The following is an 18,474-nucleotide window of genomic DNA, read 5'->3' on the forward strand; positions in this document are numbered from 1 at the left end:
ATATTTCTGTTGTATGTGATATTTAAAAAGATGTTCCAAATAAATAAATGAGGAAAATACAAAAAATATGAATAATCAAAAATATTGTGTAAGGATAGCATCATGTGACATTGTGGCTTTGGTCTCTAAACATGTAGTCTCCTACTTCCTGTAGTCAAGATATATTAAAATAAGCCCTAACTATGAGAACTCAGTGAAGATTTAGAATGACTATAAAGTGAAGGCCCCTTGGTTTTTTTATCAATTTGGGCAATTTGCTTTACCCCTAACTGGATACAAATAATTGAGGATTGGCAGAATGTGTTTACTAAGAAAATATTTCAAGGAAAAAATGTAGACATGGACTAGACGTTGATGAAAGTACATAAAAAATGCTCTTTAATTCAGCTTTTAAACCAAACAATCAGAGAAATGAAGGGATTCTTTTCCTGGTAATTACATTCGCTAAAGCCTTCTTTACTTCCTTATTCCTGAGGCTGTAGATCAGAGGATTCAACATGGGGATCACCACTGTGTAGAACAAAGAAGCCACTTTGTCCTGATTCAGAGAGTAGCTGGAACTAGGTCTCAGGTAAGTGTAGATGGAGGTGGCATAGAACAGAATTATGGCTGTCAGATGAGAGGCACATGTAGAGAAAGCCCTGTGTCTCCCCTCCCCTGAATGCATAGAAAAAATGGAGAAGAGAACATAGGAGTAGGAGGTGAGGATGACAACCAGAGCCCCGACCATATTCACACCAGCAAAAGTGGAAAAGATGCTTTCCTTCAAGTGTGTGTCAGAACAAGAGAGCTTGAAAAGTGGGGGACTGTCACAGAAGAAGTGATGGATGACATTGGAGCCACAGAATGGCAAGCTGCTGACATAGCTAGTGTTGACCATGGAGTTCAGCAACCCTGCAGCAAAAGCCCCAGCTGCCATTTTAAGGCAGACTGTCCTGGACATAATCAAGGAGTAAAGCAATGGGTGACATATGGCCACATACCGGTCATAGGCCATTAACCCAAAGAGGATGCATTCGGTTGTCGCCAGGGCAATAAAGAAGTACATCTGTAGGAAGCAGCCAGCAAAAGAGATGGTTTTCTTCTCTGATAATAAATCTGCCAGCATCTTCGGAGTGATGGTGGTTGAGTAACAAACGTCCACAAAGGACAGGTTAGCCAGGAAGAAATACATGGGTGTGTGAAGTCGGGAGTCGATCCTGATCAAGAGGATCATCCCGATATTCCCCAATATTGTAAGTGTGTAAATCACAAGAAAAAACAGAAAGAGGATAATCTGTAGCTCCAGCGTGTCTGTTAATCCCAATAGGATGAACTCAGTCAGTGAGGTATAATTTTCTCTAGACATTTATGACAAATATATTTTATGTAATCTTCGTGTTAGTTGTAAATATTTTCGTCTCTAAAAGTTTACCAAAAAAAAGTGTTAATTGGACAGTCACATATGGCAAAGAAATAAACAAAAACCTAGGATAATATGTCATTATGACTGGAATAACTGAAGTAAGAGAAACATTAGAGGATGCATGGAAAATCATTTGCATGTAATAAATGATTGTATTGAATTGAAGTTGTAGGCGTCTGAAATCACTAGCTCAAGTCCACGTTCTGAATTTCTGCAAATGCAAATACTTTGTTCTGTTGTTTCTATACTAGCCCACATCCAGAGTGTAAAAGAATAAAAATATTCTTACTAAAATTTCTCTCATTCTCAGAGCAGGTATGCGAATTTAACTCAAGTACTTTTTTTTCTTTTCTCAAAACCACTCTGTACATTCTTCAACTCCAAAGTTCATATTTCATCTCCTGAGAATGGCTTATGTGTAGCCCTAAGCAGCAAAAACAGTGACCATTTCAAATACTCAATATTTTGGCATCTATCATATCCTTAAAAATGGTTTAGCAATGTTTTAAAAGTGAACCAAATGATAGTTATACTACAGTGTCCACTGTCAAGCTAATTCCAAGAAACAGCCAACAGGGTACCTGTGTCTGCTAATCCCAATAGGATGAACTGAGTCACTGAGGTATAATTTTTTTTGGTCATTTATTAGAAATATATTTTGTGTAAACTTTGTATGAAATGAAAATGTTTCTCCCTTTGCAAGTTTGTATAAAAAATGGAAATGTTAATAAGGTTATTCACATATGGAAATAACCTAGCATAATATGGCATAGTAATTAGAGTGACTGAAGAATGATTAGAAGTCAAATGGATCAGCATGTGAATTTAATAAAAAATTGTCTCTATTGAATCTGGGTCGTAAGTCTCTCAAATTTCTGGTCTAAGTCCACATTCTTCAGTTTCCGTAAATATGCAAACATTGTACTATTTTTTCTATACCAACTCTCATTCAAATGTGACACGTTACTGCTAAAATCACTCCTGTTTTCTATAAAGGTATGTGGGTTTCACTCAAATACATTTTTCTCTTGCCCTCAAATCCACCCTACACATTTAACTCTAAAATTTATACATGACCCCCTGCTGCAATAATAGTAATCATTTCAAGTAACAAATATTTTGACATCTATTGTATCCTTAAGAATGCTACTTAATACTTTAAAGTAATCCAAACGCTTATTTTAGTTACAAAGTACATTATCAAATTAATCCTATATAGCAGAAAAGGTACCTGTCCACTGAAGTGAAAAACAGCAAAAAAATCTTTATAACTTCGTTCCCATGTGGAGTTTTGCCAAAGAAGGCTATTATTTTCTTTTTTATGTGGGATTCTCACTTATAGGCTAAAAATATAAAAAAAGAAACTATTTTCAAAATGCAGTGTAAAGTTGAATTATCCACTGGAAAGATTTTAAGATTTAACTTTCTGATTAAATACATGAACCTGCATTTTTATTTGGTTTTCCTTCAAGCAAATTGGGTGATCATGGGGACTAGATAATAAGTGTTAATTGAGGAGTCAATTCTCTATAGGCAGGGACTTAAAGTTTCAAAAGAAAATTAAACACAGGCTGAGGGTGGTGGCTCACACCTGTAATCTCAACATTTTGGGAGGCCAAGGCAGGTGGATTAGTTGATGTCAGGAGTTTCAGAGCAGCCTGGCCAACATGGCGAAAAATTAGTGGAGCGTGGTGGCACATGCCCGTAATCCCAGCTACTCAGGAGGTTGAGGAATGAGAATCGCTTGAATCCAGAGGCTGAGGTTGCAGTGAGCAGTGGTCATGCCACTGCACTTCAGCCTGGATGACAGAGTGAGATTATTCAGTACTGGTATCATCAAGTGATTTCTGATGTCTATGTTATTTTAAAGTCCCATTTAAAGTCAGTGAAAATGTTATGTATTGACCATGTACATTGTTTCTTTCTCTGTATTTTTAGCTTATTCCAATTGGATACATAGCCCAACACCAAATTAGTATTCTTCCCTGTCAAAGGCAAAACTGCCACAAATTATTTTAAATATAGAATTGGTGTTTATTTGTAACTCTAGAATTGGGTAACATCTACTTGCATAAAATAGGATAAGAGATCCACTGAGTTGAGCAGAGGAGGTTGGCTTTACAGACAGAAAAGGATGGGAGAAAGCAGAAATTGGGGCTGGACCCAGTGGCTCCCGCCTGTAATCCCAGCACTTTGGGAGTCTGAGGCAGGTGGATCACAAGGTCAGGTGTTTGAGACCACCTGGCCAAAACAATGAAACCCCGTCTCTACTAAAAGTACAAAAAATTAGCTGGGCATGGTGGTACACACCTGTAGTCCCAGCTACTTGGAAGGCTGAAGCAGGAGAATCACTTGAACCCAGGAGGCAGAGGTTGCAGTGAGATGAGATCGCACCACTGCACTCCAGCCTGGGCAACAGTGCAAGACTCCATCTCAAAAAAAAAAAAAGAAAAAAAGGAGCTTGGTTATTTCAAAGTTACTTTTAGGGTTTAAATGGTCCATATTAGATCATCTCAGTTTGGCTGAAATCTTCTATGTATTTGGAAAATAGGACTGTTTCAAGTTCAGTTTGATTTCCTGGCTTTCAGGAGACCAGTTTAAAATTATGTCCTCCCATAAATTTTGTTTAACAACCCCAACCCCTTTGTCACTCTGTGTGTGTGTGTGTGTGTGTGTGTGTGTTACTTTGTTTATATGTTTAACTTCCAATCTAGCTCTATTTCTCAATATAAGTAATGAGAAGGGGAAGCTTACTAATATCCATTCTACAATGTTTAAAGAAATACTATCTTACTGATACCCATTCTGCAATGTTTAAAGAAATACTACCTTACAAGTATCCATTCTACAGTGTTTAAAGAAATACTTTAAATACATTCTACAGTGTTTAAAGTAAATAGGATAATGAATAAGGAAACCTAATTTCTTTTTAAAATTTTAAAGTTGTGTGGTCTTTTTGAAATTATTATTTGTGTTTCTGATTCTACAAGGGGATGAAAGTACATATTTTCTAGATCCAAATTCTCCAGATAGCAATTAACTACACTTGGGGTCCATATGAAAGGGAGTCTATTCGTATAGGGAATTCATAATAAATTAAGCATCATATTAAGGTTTTACATTTAAATTCTTAATAAATGTTCTACATCACTTGTTGAGATAGTCATAATTATTTATCTCATATTTTAGATGAGGAAAGGTGGTACTATTTACATGAAAGTCTATTCAAAATCTCTTCAGTCATTAAGATGGGACATTGTAAAATCTTGAAACTGTTAAGTTGATATTTAAGGCTTGCTTTCTACATATACTTAGTAGAATTTAACATTCACTTCTGAGGGGCCTTTGCACAACGACTATTCTCATTTATGAAAGTAGTTAATTAAAAATCTTCAAACAGTTTAAATGGAAGTTATAAATTTTATATTTTATGTCTTTTTTATTTTGAATGCATCAAATTAATGAAAAGTAGTAAAACACATCATGCATATATTTAATAAATCATACTTAGAACTAAATTTAAGAACCTTCAAATAATGCAATACTAATATCTTAGATTTCAAATTTAAATTTCAAGTTTAAATCAAATTATTATGTATATGAAGAGGGGGTAGCAAGACTCTTAATATTCTAAAACAAATTATACTAAATAATACACATGCAAATAGTGCCAGATATACAGAAATTCCTTTGTTAACATCCAGAAATGTAGTAATCTGATTATAATTTTCTTATAACTTTTGACACCTAATTTTACATTTTACCATCGATTAAAGAATGTACCCACAAATAATACCATTGCATCTCAATTAGGTAACATTACTTCCAAACCCAAAAACTTAAAAAATGATTTGTCTTATTATTCTTTGACTCCTATCTAGATTATGATATATAGTCATATATATATATATACATATAATTATATGTTAATATAAAAGAAATCATCTTTTTTAAAGGAAGTCTTGAATGAATTAAACATTCAGTTTATTTTTAAGACATATAAGTGTATAATCTTTGAACCTGATGGCATAGCAACATATGTAATTGTATTTTCTCACAGATTACAAAGGCTTTAATGACCAAGGGGAATCTTAAAACATGTAAATTGTTTGAACCCGGGAGGCTGAGTTTGCAGTGAGCTGAGATCACACCCCGGCACTCCATCCTGGTCCACAGAGTGAGACTCCATCTCAAAAAAATAAACAAACAAACAAAATAATAATAATAATGATGGCTCTACATATTCTTGGAATTCAAGCTAAAATTCAAGATAATTATTTCCTTCTAATTATCTCATGAAGTAATAAAGGTATTGACTTTCAGGGAAGGTGCATAAGAGATTAGTGTTTTTACACTTGTAGTCTCTTGATTGAGTTTAAGTTGTGTACTGATCAGGAGAATATTGCAGTTTTTAAAATGTTGAGTAAGTTCTAGATTTTCACATGTCACTTACTCAACTACCAGCAAAAAGAAAAGAAAGAGAAGAAGAACAAGAAGGTAAGAATAAGAATAGGAATAAGAAGAGGAAGAAAGAGAAAAAGTGTAAAGAAGTTTGAATAGTTACTTTTCAAAGAAAGTAAATATCTTTGGTAGTCATTGAGTGACATGATAAAAATGACACTATTTTGTTGACTTGTATTTCTACATCTTGATTTTATTATATAAGATTGTTGTGGTTTATGTAGCTAAAATTAAACAAAACAAAATAAAATCTCAACATCAAAGATTGAGTGAAGCCCTTAATTACAAAAACCTATTTAATTATCTTCACAGGATATAATAATAGAATCTATGATTTTCAGTTATTACATCTTTCTCTCTTTTACTTTTCTAATAAACTATTTTAGAGCACACATCTTTGCAGTTATTGACTAGGCTAATTAAATAGTATCTGCCACATAGCAGGCATTCAAAAAATATTTTTGAAGACAATAATGAATAAAAAATTAATAGATTTAACTCATTTAAAATTTTCAAAAATATTTAATAATGCCAGTTTTATAAATGATTATATTCATATTTTATTATTTCTGATAATGGAAGCATGTTTGTGGAAGTCATCTATATAAGGATTGACTTCAGGATTCTAATGTTTTACTCTAATAAGCTTCTTTGTGTTACTAAGACAAATGCATATAATAAATTGCAATGAAGAATGAAGAAAACTTGGTCTTTTGGTCATTTTATTGTTGAAATATACATGTGGGTTTTTAAATAGAGAAGAATAGAAAAGATACGATTCATTAAATAATTGGAATATCTGTTGATTTCCCTTGAGACTGAATAAAAACAACATAGTTTAAAAAAACATTCTGAAGCTGAACTTGATGTTTTCCCCAATGCAAAATGAAATAATTCACAATTTTCAAAGGGATTTGTTGCAGTAAAGAAAGTTCTAGAGGAGTCTTAATTTCTTTACCATATGTTCGGTTTTCTCTAAGGATAATCATTGCTTATATTTATCCTTTCAATAATAATTGCTTGTGGCGGGCGTCATGGCTCACGCCTGTAATCCCAGTGCTTTGGGAGGAAGAGGCGTGTGGATCACGAGGTCAGGAGATCGAAACCATCCTGGCCAACCCCGTCTCTACTAAAAATACATAAATTAGCCGGGTGCAGTGGCAGACACCTGTAGCCCCAGCTACTCAGGAGGCTGATGCAAGGAATTGCTTGAACCCAGGAGGCAGAGGTTGCAGCAAGCTGAGGTGGCCCCACTGCACTCCATCCTGCGCCACAGAGTGAGACTCCCTCTAAAATAAATAAATAAATAAATAAATAAAAATAATAATAATTGCTCTATATATTCTTTGAATTCAAGCTAAAATACCTTATATATTATTAGTAATGAGTTTATTGGGCATTCACTTTGAATGGTTAATTTGTCTCAAAAGGTGACAGAATTAACACTGAAAATTTCCAGGTAAAATACTGAAATGACAATGTTTTCAATAGTAGTGGAAAACCTTTAAAGCCATGGTCTTCTTGTGCATTCAATTTAATGGCTGAAATTTTATTATTTTAGTTGCTTGAACTTTTGTTTTAATTAACTTATGATTACAAATGGAACTTTTCTATCTTTCTTTATGCCAATAATGGTTCAGGACATGGAAAGGCTCAGTCACAACTTCAATTAGAATTTAAAAATGAATGTACATTTTATGATCAAGGCAGATAAACAGAAGTTAAATGGTATTCACTTTAAAATTAATGACAACACTGTTCAATATCTCCAATTCTAAGTAACAAGGTAATAATTTATTGGAGACTGAGGAAAAACAAAACCAAATAAAAGATGTCTAAGAAATAGACTCATGCAAGGGGATAAAATGACACATTATGTGAGTTAATGAAAGACATTGGGTTGCTGAATTTAGAATCAGTATCTGGAGGTTAGTTGTATTTCCTTGCCATGACAGAAATGATTTAACATTAATTTTTAAAGGAAAACTTTTATAGCATGCAGTGCCCTTAGGAAATATAATTAATAGCAGATACTCTAAACTTTTATGGAGACAATTATAAAATATGATTAAAAGATCATCAATAATGTAAACAATCAGTGACTACATGTTTATGAGGATGATTCTTACAAAAATATACTTTTTACAATATTGGTTTGTAAATATAATTCCAAACAGTATTTTAATAATATTCTCAATTAATGTTACAAGCTGGTTATAATTTTTTTTAGTAATAACCCAGAACAAAAAGGGCCAAGACATATTCTTGAAGAAGTATCAAGTAAGCCTATATCAATGCTGTAATAGGAAGGAAAGTATAGCAATGATGAAAATTGAACATTGGCAGGTGATCACAATAGGAAGCACAGAACCACACCCACACAAAAATAAAAATTTAATATGTCATAGAGCATCACTGAAGATATAAGGAGAACATACATTTTTTTAATAACTGTGAAAAAATCCTGTCTTCCACAATGGTTGAACTAATTTACACTCCCACCAACAGTGTAAAAGTGTTCCTATTTCTTCACATCCTCTCCAGCATCTGTTGTCTCCACATTTTTTAATGATTGCTATTCTAACTGGCATAAGATGGTATCTCAATGTGGTTTTGATTTGCATTTCTCTAATGACCATTGATGATGAGCATTTTTTCATGTTTGTTGGCTGCATAAATGTCTTCTTTTGAAAAGTGCCTGCTCATATCCTTCAGCCACGTTTTGATGGGGTTGTTTGTTTTTTTCTTGTACATTTGTTTTAGTTCTTTGTAGATTCTGGATATTAGCCCTTTGTCAGATAGGTAGCTTGCAAAAATTTTTTCCCATTCTGTTGGTTGCTGGTTCAATCTAATGATTGTTTCTTTTGCTGTGCAGAAACTCTTAAGTTTAACTAGATCTCATTTGTTTATTTTGGCTTTTATTGCCATTGCTTTGGTGTTTTAGTCATGAAGTCCTTGCATAGTCTATGTCCTGAATTCTATTGCCTAGGTTTTCTTCTAGGGTTTTTATGGTGTTAGGTTTTATGTTTAAATTCTTAATTCATCAGGAGTTAGTTTTTGTATAAAGTGTAAGGAATGGGTCCAGTTTCAGCTTTCTGCACATGGTTAGCCAGTTTTTCCAACATCATTTATTAAACAGGAAATTCTTTCCCCATTGCTTGTTTTTTCGGATTTGTCAAAGATCAGATGGTTGTAGGTGTGTGGCATTTTTTCAGGGGCCTTGTTCTGTTCCATTGGTCTGTATCTCTGTTTTGGTACCAGTACCATGCTGTTTTGATTAATGTAAGCTTGTAGTAGTTTGAAGTCAGATAGCGTGATGCCTCCAGCTTTGTTCTTTTTGCTTAGGATTGTCTTGGCTATGCGGGCTCTTTTTTGGTTCCATATGAATTAAGGTGGTTTTTTTCCAGTTCTGTGAACAAAGTCAATGGTAGCTTGATGAGGATAGCATTGAATCTATAAATTACTTTGGGCAGTATGGCCATTGCCATGATATTGATTCTTCCTAACCATGAGCCTCTTTGTGTCCTCTCTTATTTCCTTGAGCAGTGGTTTGTAGTTCTCCTTGAAGAGGTCCTTCACTTCCTTTGTTAGTTGTATTCCTAGGTATTTTATTCTCTTTGTAGCAATTGTTAATGGGAGTTCACTCATGACTTGGCTGTCTGTCTGTTATTTGTGTATAGGAATGCTTGTGATTTTTGCACATTGGTTTTGTATCCTGAGACTTTGCTGAAGTTGCTTATCATCTTAAGGAGATTTTGGGCTGAGACGATGGGGTCTTCTAAATATACAATCATGTCATCTGCAAATAGTGATAATTTGACTTCCTCTTTTCCTAATTAAATACCATTTATTTCTTTTTCTTGCCTGATTGCATCTTTTTCTAAACCTTATGTTTCCTACCACATAAAGGACAAAACCTGTGAATAAGCTGCTTTCGGTTTTAGAGATAACATGCCTCTTCTATATAAATGAGTGCACTATTGAATCATTCACTGGATGCTCTTAAAGGTTGACAACTTTGTTTAAACCTTCTATTTCTAACCTAGGTCCACTTATTAAATAAAAAGCCCTTCTATAAGCCACAAAACCGATTTCAATTTTTCTAGCAGGTATAGAAAATTCAGAACAAGACTCTGTCTCAAAAAAAAAAAAAAAAAAAAAAAAAGAGGCCAGGTCAGATTCTGTATTTATCCACTCTCTAGTCTGTCAATCTATATTAAGAATCATAAGGTGTAGACTATGCCATTGTCAATCATCTGAAGAATGTTACAATCTAGAGCAGTGTTATAAAGTATTGAGAAATACTTTTGCATATACTGCTATAACTGTTAGAGAAAACTAAGAGTCATGGAACAAGTACCATCTGCTGAACAAGTGATATTGAGTTATTTCAATCTTGATAAGAATTTGATGTTTGCAATTATTATTCACAATTTAAAAATTAGTAAACATTAGGTTAAGTAAGTAGTTCAAGGTCCCATAGCCATGCAGTTGCACAGCTACCATTCAAATCTAGGTTGTCTGAATCACCAGTGTTTACTCCTGTAGCTTAACATTCAAGGCACATTTCTTTCTATTCACTCCAACAATGGAAAAGCAAGCAAAAATTAGAGTACATGAGATTCTTCTCAAAATATTGAACTTTTACTTTAGAATTCCATCATATAACAAAATACTTCAAGTATCATTAGGTATCTGAATTCATAATGAGAACTATTAGAAATAAGTATTTACAGGATAAATATATATTTTTTGCTGGTAAAACTAAAAGACTGCTGCTTTAAGCAAGGCTCTCTCAATGATGAAGACATGTTATGTTATTACTGGTTATGTTATAGTCAATTGTGTTATTATCCTTTACCATTTTTTCATTTAAAAGTAATCAGCTAAGCTGTATACCTATACCACTAGGATGAGAGTAATTAACTATCAGAAGCCCTACTGGGACTGAAAATTATCTTGGGATATTGTCCCACTTGTCACAGATGACAATATATATACTCATTTCTTACAAGACTTATTTCTAAAATGTAGAGAAAAACGTTGATAGCCCATTGTGCAAAATAAGTTCTACAATTCAAAGTTCTTGATGGTGATGAGGTAGGGTTTTTTTTTTCCCTAAAGCATCAACAAAACGTTTGTTGTGAATGTAGCAAAGATCATGAATTTACCTCAGATAAAAGGTATCTCTGCTATTTCTGGGTATGTGTGTGTGTGTTTCAGTTTGTGTATGTATGTGGGCTAAGAGAGTGGGAAGAAGATGGTACTGGAATAGACCTAAGCTTACCTTATTCATGGCAATTAGCAAAAAAATTGAAAAAAAAAAAATTGAAAAAAGAAAAAAAGTCACTGCCCAATTTGTTCTGTACCTTATTGCCATGAGAAAGAAACTGACTATGCCTGTTTACGAATTTGGGGAAAAACAATCATATAATATTTTTCTGTAGCAGGATGCTAAACCTCAGGGATTTTGTTTGTTTGAGACGGAGTTTCGTTCTGTCGCAAGGCTGGAATGCAGTGGCATGATCTCAGCTCACTGCAACCTCTACCTCTTGGGTTCAAGTGATCTCCTGCCTCAACCTCCCAAGTAGCTGGGACTACAGGTGACTGCCACCACGTCCAGCTAATTTTTGTACTTTTAGTAGAGATGAGGTTTCACCATGTTGGCCAGGCTGGTCTCGATTTCTTGATCTTGTGATCTGCCTGCCTCGGCCTCCCAAGTGCTAGGATTGTAAGCATGAGCCACCATGCTTGGCCAAAACTTCAGATTGTGTAAGAACATACTACATAATCACCTACAGTGTGGTTAATTGTTTGTGTTTGGAGAATTTGTCATTTCAAAGTCAGATATTAAATTGTTAAATAATCATAATGGCATTAATAGTAATAATTACAATATATAATAACAGACATTTTCATGCATCTACAACATAGTAACTTTTATTAAGTATGCTATAATAAGCTACCTAGTTCAATCTTGATTTCATTGTTATATTATTATACTAATTAAATATTACAAATAATTTAGGTGTAGAGAAGTTCAATGACTTCTAGAAAATTATATTTAGACCTGAGGTTATACTCATTTGCCTAACTCCAATTCCTGTGTGCTTAAGCACAGCACAATGAGGGTAAAGGAAAGAGAATAGATTGAGTGTAACCAACACTAATATTTCTGCTATCTACATGTATTCTTCAAAGAGAATGGCAAACAAAATTTATTAATAGACATCTTTTAGAAATAGGTTTGTCAGACAAAATTTCCTTAAGATCCAGTGGGGTCCAACTCATTTTAGGAGATTTTTCTGATTTCAGTTCAGAGCAGTGTGAGATAAATCCTTTATGAAAAGGAAAGTTGTCCTGGGATGCTTGGTCTCTCAATGGACAATTGACTACAAAACTCCTTTAAATAGTTTTGTAGGTGTCGTGGGACTCAAGGAAGAAAAATAAACTTTGATCTCATAACTTGTTTTGGATGTAATATATAAACTCATTAAAATCATTAATTGAAATGTCATTTGCTTGGATGAGCCTGTTAATTTGATTTAGCCATCCCATTGGAAATGTAAGGGTGTGGATTAGAAAACTGCTAGAGTTGGCTGGGCGCGGTGGCTCATGCCTGTAATTCCAACACTTTAGGAGGCCAAGGTGGGCGGATCACCTGAGGTCAGGATTTTGAGACCATCCTGACCAACATGGCGAAACCCTGTCTGTACTAAAAATACAAAAATTAGCTGGCATGGTGGTAGGTGCCTGTAATCCCAACTACTTGGGAGAGTGAGACAGGAGAATTGCTTGAATCTGGGAGGCAGAGGTTGCAGTAGGCTGAGATTGTACCATTGCACTCTAGCCTGGGCAACAGAGTGAGACTCCACCTCAAAAAACAATAATAATAATAATAAATAAATAAATAAGAAAACAAAAAAAGAAAAAAAGAAAGTTGTTAGGGTTTTTTTTCTGGCACTAATATTTTATAATTAAATTACCAATCATAAAATTTCTAAAGCAATCTTGCATGTTCTTCACATGTACCCCAAAACCTAAAATGCAATAAAAAAAGAAGAAATTAGCCAAATCTAGTCCAGATTAGTTGAACTCCCTTAATGCCCAATTAAATAAATATTTATTACCATAAAAAATATTTCTAAAGCAGTGGGAAGCACTTTATCATCAGAGGGAGCACAGTATTTTGACTGAGAAGAAAGAACTGAAATCTAACTCTCTATATGAACTTGTGCTAGTTAATTATATGTCTATGTTTCAGTTTCATCATCTGTAAAAAACAGAAATAATAATATGTACTTCAAAGGATAATAATGTGTCTTAAATAAAGTAATACGTGCCAAATGCTTAGCAAATATCTCGGCTACTCTCCATAAAATTTTAGCAATTTTTTTTATCATGATCATCATCATCATCATCAGAAGCAGGAGCGGCAGCATCAGTAATCAATGGAGATGACTAGGTATTGTATGAGAATAGTCCAGAGTTATAGTTCATAGAAAACCGAAATGAAAACTATCCAGGCAAAGGAAAAGTTAACATTTGCCTTGTCATTGTTAACTTTGCGTAGTTGCTGCTGTTGTGATGGCGTTTAGACTTTATTACTGATTGGTGAATTTTTTCTGCTTTTATTTTTGGTGGTAGTTGTTAATTTTTATTTGTCTATTCACTTGTATGTTGTTTCCAATGAAAAAATAAAATGTGTTTGACAAAAATACCTGATTTAAACAATTTAAATAAAATGATTCTAAACAAATATAAGCATTTTCTTAGCAGTTACAGATTTTTTTTAATGATGGAGTCTTACTGTGTTGCCCAGGCTGGAGTGCAGTGGTGTGATCTTGACTCGCTGCAACCTCCACCTCCCGAATTCAAGTGATTCTCCTGCCTCAGCCTTCTGAGGCACCCACCACCAAGTCCAGCTGATTTTTGTATTTTTATTAGAGACAAGACTTCACCATGTTGGCCAGGTTGGTCTCAAATTCCAGATCTCAAATGGTCTGACCACCTTGGGCTCCCAAAGTGCTGGGCTTACAGGTGTGAGCCACCATGCCCAGCCTCATTTGCCTATATAATAAATAGTGGAAGTAAGATTTAATAGAGTAGGTATAATTTTATAAATGAGGAAATGATGGCACACTGATGAAATAATTTGTAGTAGTATGGTAAGAATTAGTCAATTCTCCAGACTCTTAATTTTACTTTCTTCCTATTCTTCCATACTGTGGCCTTTTTTACACAAGAAATACCAAATCCAAGCCAGATAAACATGGAAATATGATGAGCTGAAAGTCTCAGTCTGGATTGTTACTCTTATAATCAAAGGTTCATGCTGATAGTGATATCTCACTAGATATAATATTTGGAAGCTTATGATGAATAATATCCTAAATTGGTATGCTTTGGCATTTTGTGGTTATTTAATGTTAAACTTTTAGTTAGAAGTTTGAAAAACTGACTTCACAGAACTATTTTTATTCTGGTTGACTCTCTAGGAATATTTACCCTATCTCTAATAAATAAGCATTTCGTATTGTGTTGACTTCTGAGAAAAGGCAAATTCATCCTTCCTGCATAGCATACTTTGTACTGTGAGAATCTTCTAAGAATTTTGTATAATATGTTGGGTCTAAGTCTGTCTTTCTGTAATGTTTACCCTGTTATACTGGTCCCTGCTGAGACAAAAAGGAACAGTCTAAACAAAGCTGTCAATGCGATGCAGTTTAGAATTTGACCATATTTCAAGATAATATTGTATGGTGGCTGAAATGCTACCAACATTTATGTCTGATACATCTTCCAAATTCCACCATCTCTTATTAAATTCTAACTTCTCCTACCAAACCAAATACACTAAGAAATGTTTATCCATGAACATCGTAGGATATATGGGAATTTCATGGAGTGAAGTGAGAGACTAAGAGCCACACACAGACACTAATGGCTTTTTATAAATGGGAGATTTTATGCAAATTGTCTTCCAAATGCAAGAAGCATAGCTTAGTATTTCACTACACAGAATAACATTCCTTGATTTTGTTTTGAGATGAAAAACTTAGCGACCATAGAAAGACCACAGATGTGACCCAAGTTATTCATTTGCATTTTTTTACAAATATACTTGACATGTAGATCTAAATATCTATATATCTAATTAAATATTGTCATATTTATCAGATGATTAATTATTAGGTTCTACCTTTATACATTTCTGGTCAAGACCATTCTCTATTCAAGGTTATGCCAGTATCCCCTTGGTCTTTTCTCTCATTTAATGGCTTCCTCGATTGATTCTTCAGTCAATATCATTATTTTGGGAATAATAGAGAAAATTTAAATCCAAAAGTGAGGATTTGAATGTTCTATAAAGTTTGGAAATGACATTTGTACATTTTCCTAGTATTTCAAGAGTTGGGATTTCTTCACTATAGCTTTAGGTGCACACATTGCATCCTTACCCTGTCAAGTTATTTGCTCTTTAAAAACAAATTAGTTCACAAAGAAGGCTGACTTCTCTTTTCAAGACATTTAGAAGATTTCAGGCCATTTGGCTGGAGAGAGGAGGTTCTGATGTTATCAGGCATGATAGAGACAACAGATCTCATAATTTCCTTTGTTACTCCCTACGTTATTCACTGCAGACACTTCTCACTTCCAAATGATCTAACTTCCTGCAGAATATTCCATTCGCATTGTATTTTATTTACAGTAATATCGACTTTTTTTGTTCTTGATTATTTTTTTATTTTTCCATACAATGTCTGTCCTTACAGATCCAGTTTAGAAGTCCAATCCACATGCAGCCCTTCGAAACACACTAATGTTTCTGGAACCTCACACCAAACAGTGTTTACTTCAGGGACAAGAAAGTAAACTAAACCTTGAAAAAGAAACCAACAATGGTAGGGCCTGAGTAAAAGGTTTAGTTCTGCCAAGCAATACATTTGCATATGGTGCGCGTGCGCGCGCGCGCACACACACACACACCACTTATTTTTACAAGAGAAAACAAGTAATACATCTATGATGGCAAAGATAAGATGAATATTGAGAATGATCTGGATATTTCATGGTGTTCAGACAAAAAATACAATAGAATCAAAATGGAGTCAATATTAATTTTTAATAAATTTATTTAATCAATGCTTAGTGAGTTGTATGTGTATGTGATTTACAGATATATGCTTACTAAGAATATTTATTTATTCATCTTAACTATCACAGAAAGTCAAATAACTATACCAAGTTCACGCAAATAGTAAATAGCAAAGCTAAGTTGTAAATCCAGCCATCTCTTGCATTACTGCCATGCTCTTAACTATTAACTACTATGTTAAGTAACCTCTCAACATCACAGATATTGTTCTGTGGAATTACATAGTTTAAATGTGGATATTTTTTCATATTTTTTCTCAACTCTCCTTTATGTAGAGGAATGTAATGTTAGCATTTCAAAAAGAGAGCTTTGCCTCTAAAGATTTTGTCAACTCTCATTATTCTACTAGGTCTCATTACATAAGCTACACTCATCCCCTTCAGCTTGAAAAGAACTAATATCATCACATAAAGTGCATTGCTTTTAAAGAGGTACTATATCATAAAACACCACTATCTAAATAACATTTTCGGCTATCAATGATGATCTCTAATTATTATACTTCCTATAATCAAATGACAAAAACAAGATCAAAAGTTACAAAAAATGCCATATCTGTGATTTCTTGACCTTCTGTTTGCTTCCTTAGAAGAGAGAATAAAGATACTTTTGGTTCATCCTTAAATTAACTCATGTCTTCTGATGCTATCTATGTCCAGTGAGAAAAACAAGAAAACTAAGATGTTGGAGAGTAATTACACCATGCCAAGTGAGTTCTTATTTGTTGGGTTCACGGATTATCTCCCTCTCAGAGTCATACTGTTCTTGGTATTTCTTATGGTATATACATTAACTATGGTGGGAAATATGCTCTTAATAATTCTAGTTAATATTAATTCAAGCCTTCAAACCCCCATGTATTATTTTCTTAGCAACTTGTCTTTCTTGGACATCAGCTATTCTACAGCAATCACTCCTAAAATGCTGGCAAACTTCTTAGCCTCCAGGAAAAGCATCTCTCCTTGTGGATGTGCACTACAAATGTTTTTCTTTGCTTCTTTTGCTGATGCCGAGTGCCTTATCCTGGCAGCAATGGCTTATGACCGCTATGCAGCCATCTGTAACCCACTGCTCTATTCTACACTAATGTCTAGGAGAGCGTGTGTCTGCTTCATTGTGTTGGCATATTTCATTGGAAGTACTACATCACTGGTCCATGTGTGCCTCACATTCAGGCTGCCATTTTGTGGCTCCAACATTGTCAACCATTTTTTCTGTGATATCCCACCTCTCCTGGCTTTATCATGTGCGGACACTCACATCAATCAGCTTCTGCTCTTTGCTTTGTGTGGCTTCATCCAGATGAGCACTTTCGTGGTCATATTTACTTCTTACTTCTGCATCCTCAACACTGTTTCGAGCATCAAGTCCTCAGGTGGCAGAAGCAAAGCATTCTCCACTTGTGCTTCCCACCTCATCGCAGTCACCTTATTCTATGGAACGCTCCTGTTTATGTACTTACGTCCCAACACCAGCTATTCCCTAGACGCTGATAAGGTGGTGGCAGTGTTTTATACTGTTGTATTTCCGATGTTTAATCCAATAATATATAGCTTCAGAAACAAGGATGTGAAAAATGCTCTCAAAAAGCTATTAGAAAGAAATTGGATTTTCAAATGAATGGTATTTAAATCATTTCAGAAGAGTCAATACCTAACTTACCCTTCCAATCTCATAAACAGCAATTATGCCATGAACATCTTATGGGTCAACTATTTTAAAGGTATCACATTTTCAGAAATAAAGATAACTTTTTATACTGAATGCCTTAAAATGTTTCATCTTCTCTTCCAGAAATGTTCTCTCTACAATTCTACTTTATAAAACATTACCAAATTAAATATAATCATGATTTCTTTCCAATTAGTGTTTCTAAAATACTTTGTACATTGAGTCTATTCTTTATTATGTTGTATTGAAGGTAAATGTTGACTTTTCAGTCAATCAATCAGTGTTAGAAACTACTTGGCAGCAGGGCATGTTTATATTGGCTTTTTGTTTCCACCACCTCATTGGCGCCTGGTATACTGCATGTTCTCCTTATCTGTGTCATTTATGCCTAGGGTTCCATTATTGGAACGCTAATATGTGGGAGTTATTTACATCCTACTGCTCAAGGTCATTGCCATGGTCTGGTTGAAAAAAATCAAAAAATTGCAACCTCAGACATAAACTTAAATGTTGGATAGATGGATAGAGATGAATGACTGCTAAAATACAGCCTTATTTTATTTGGGCAGTGAGTCTAGATTTTCACTTAGAAAGCATTTATCAACAGAGACATTTTATAATACCAATAATGTGTTAGAGATAGTGATGGTGGTTTCATTGGCTCTCAAGAAATCAGATAGAAGGCATGTAACAATAGTCTCATTAAATTAGAATGAAGATATATCACATTGTCTTTGGGCTAAGTTGATTACAGTAAGAAATTCCCTACTCTCTCATT

The 18,474-nt window shown here is 34.2% G+C and overlaps 2 protein-coding genes across 2 annotated transcripts; one reads left to right on the top strand and one right to left on the bottom strand.

The window, feature by feature from the left end:
* Positions 1-403: 403 nt before the first annotated feature.
* On the bottom strand, positions 404-1,348 carry LOC105709325 (olfactory receptor 5F1). The gene has a single exon (XM_012441198.2). The coding sequence runs from the start codon at positions 1,346-1,348 to the stop codon at positions 404-406; it is 945 nt and encodes a 314-aa protein (XP_012296621.2).
* A 15,358-nt stretch (positions 1,349-16,706) lies between these two features.
* Positions 16,707-17,645, top strand: LOC105709334 (olfactory receptor 5AS1). The gene has a single exon (XM_012441207.2). The coding sequence runs from the start codon at positions 16,707-16,709 to the stop codon at positions 17,643-17,645; it is 939 nt and encodes a 312-aa protein (XP_012296630.2).
* Positions 17,646-18,474: the final 829 nt, after the last annotated feature.

This window comes from Aotus nancymaae, unplaced genomic scaffold (genome assembly GCF_030222135.1).
Source record: "Aotus nancymaae isolate 86718 unplaced genomic scaffold, 86718_ANA_hifiasm-v0.15.2.pri h1tg000059l, whole genome shotgun sequence".
NCBI classification, from domain to species: Eukaryota; Metazoa; Chordata; class Mammalia; order Primates; family Aotidae; genus Aotus; species Aotus nancymaae.

What these genes read in the sequence shown, in the direction of transcription:
- LOC105709325 (XM_012441198.2), bottom strand. Translation starts at nt 1,348, where the DNA reads ATGTCTAGAGAAAATTATACCTCACTGACTGAGTTCATCCTATTGGGA.
- LOC105709334 (XM_012441207.2), top strand. Translation starts at nt 16,707, where the DNA reads ATGTTGGAGAGTAATTACACCATGCCAAGTGAGTTCTTATTTGTTGGG.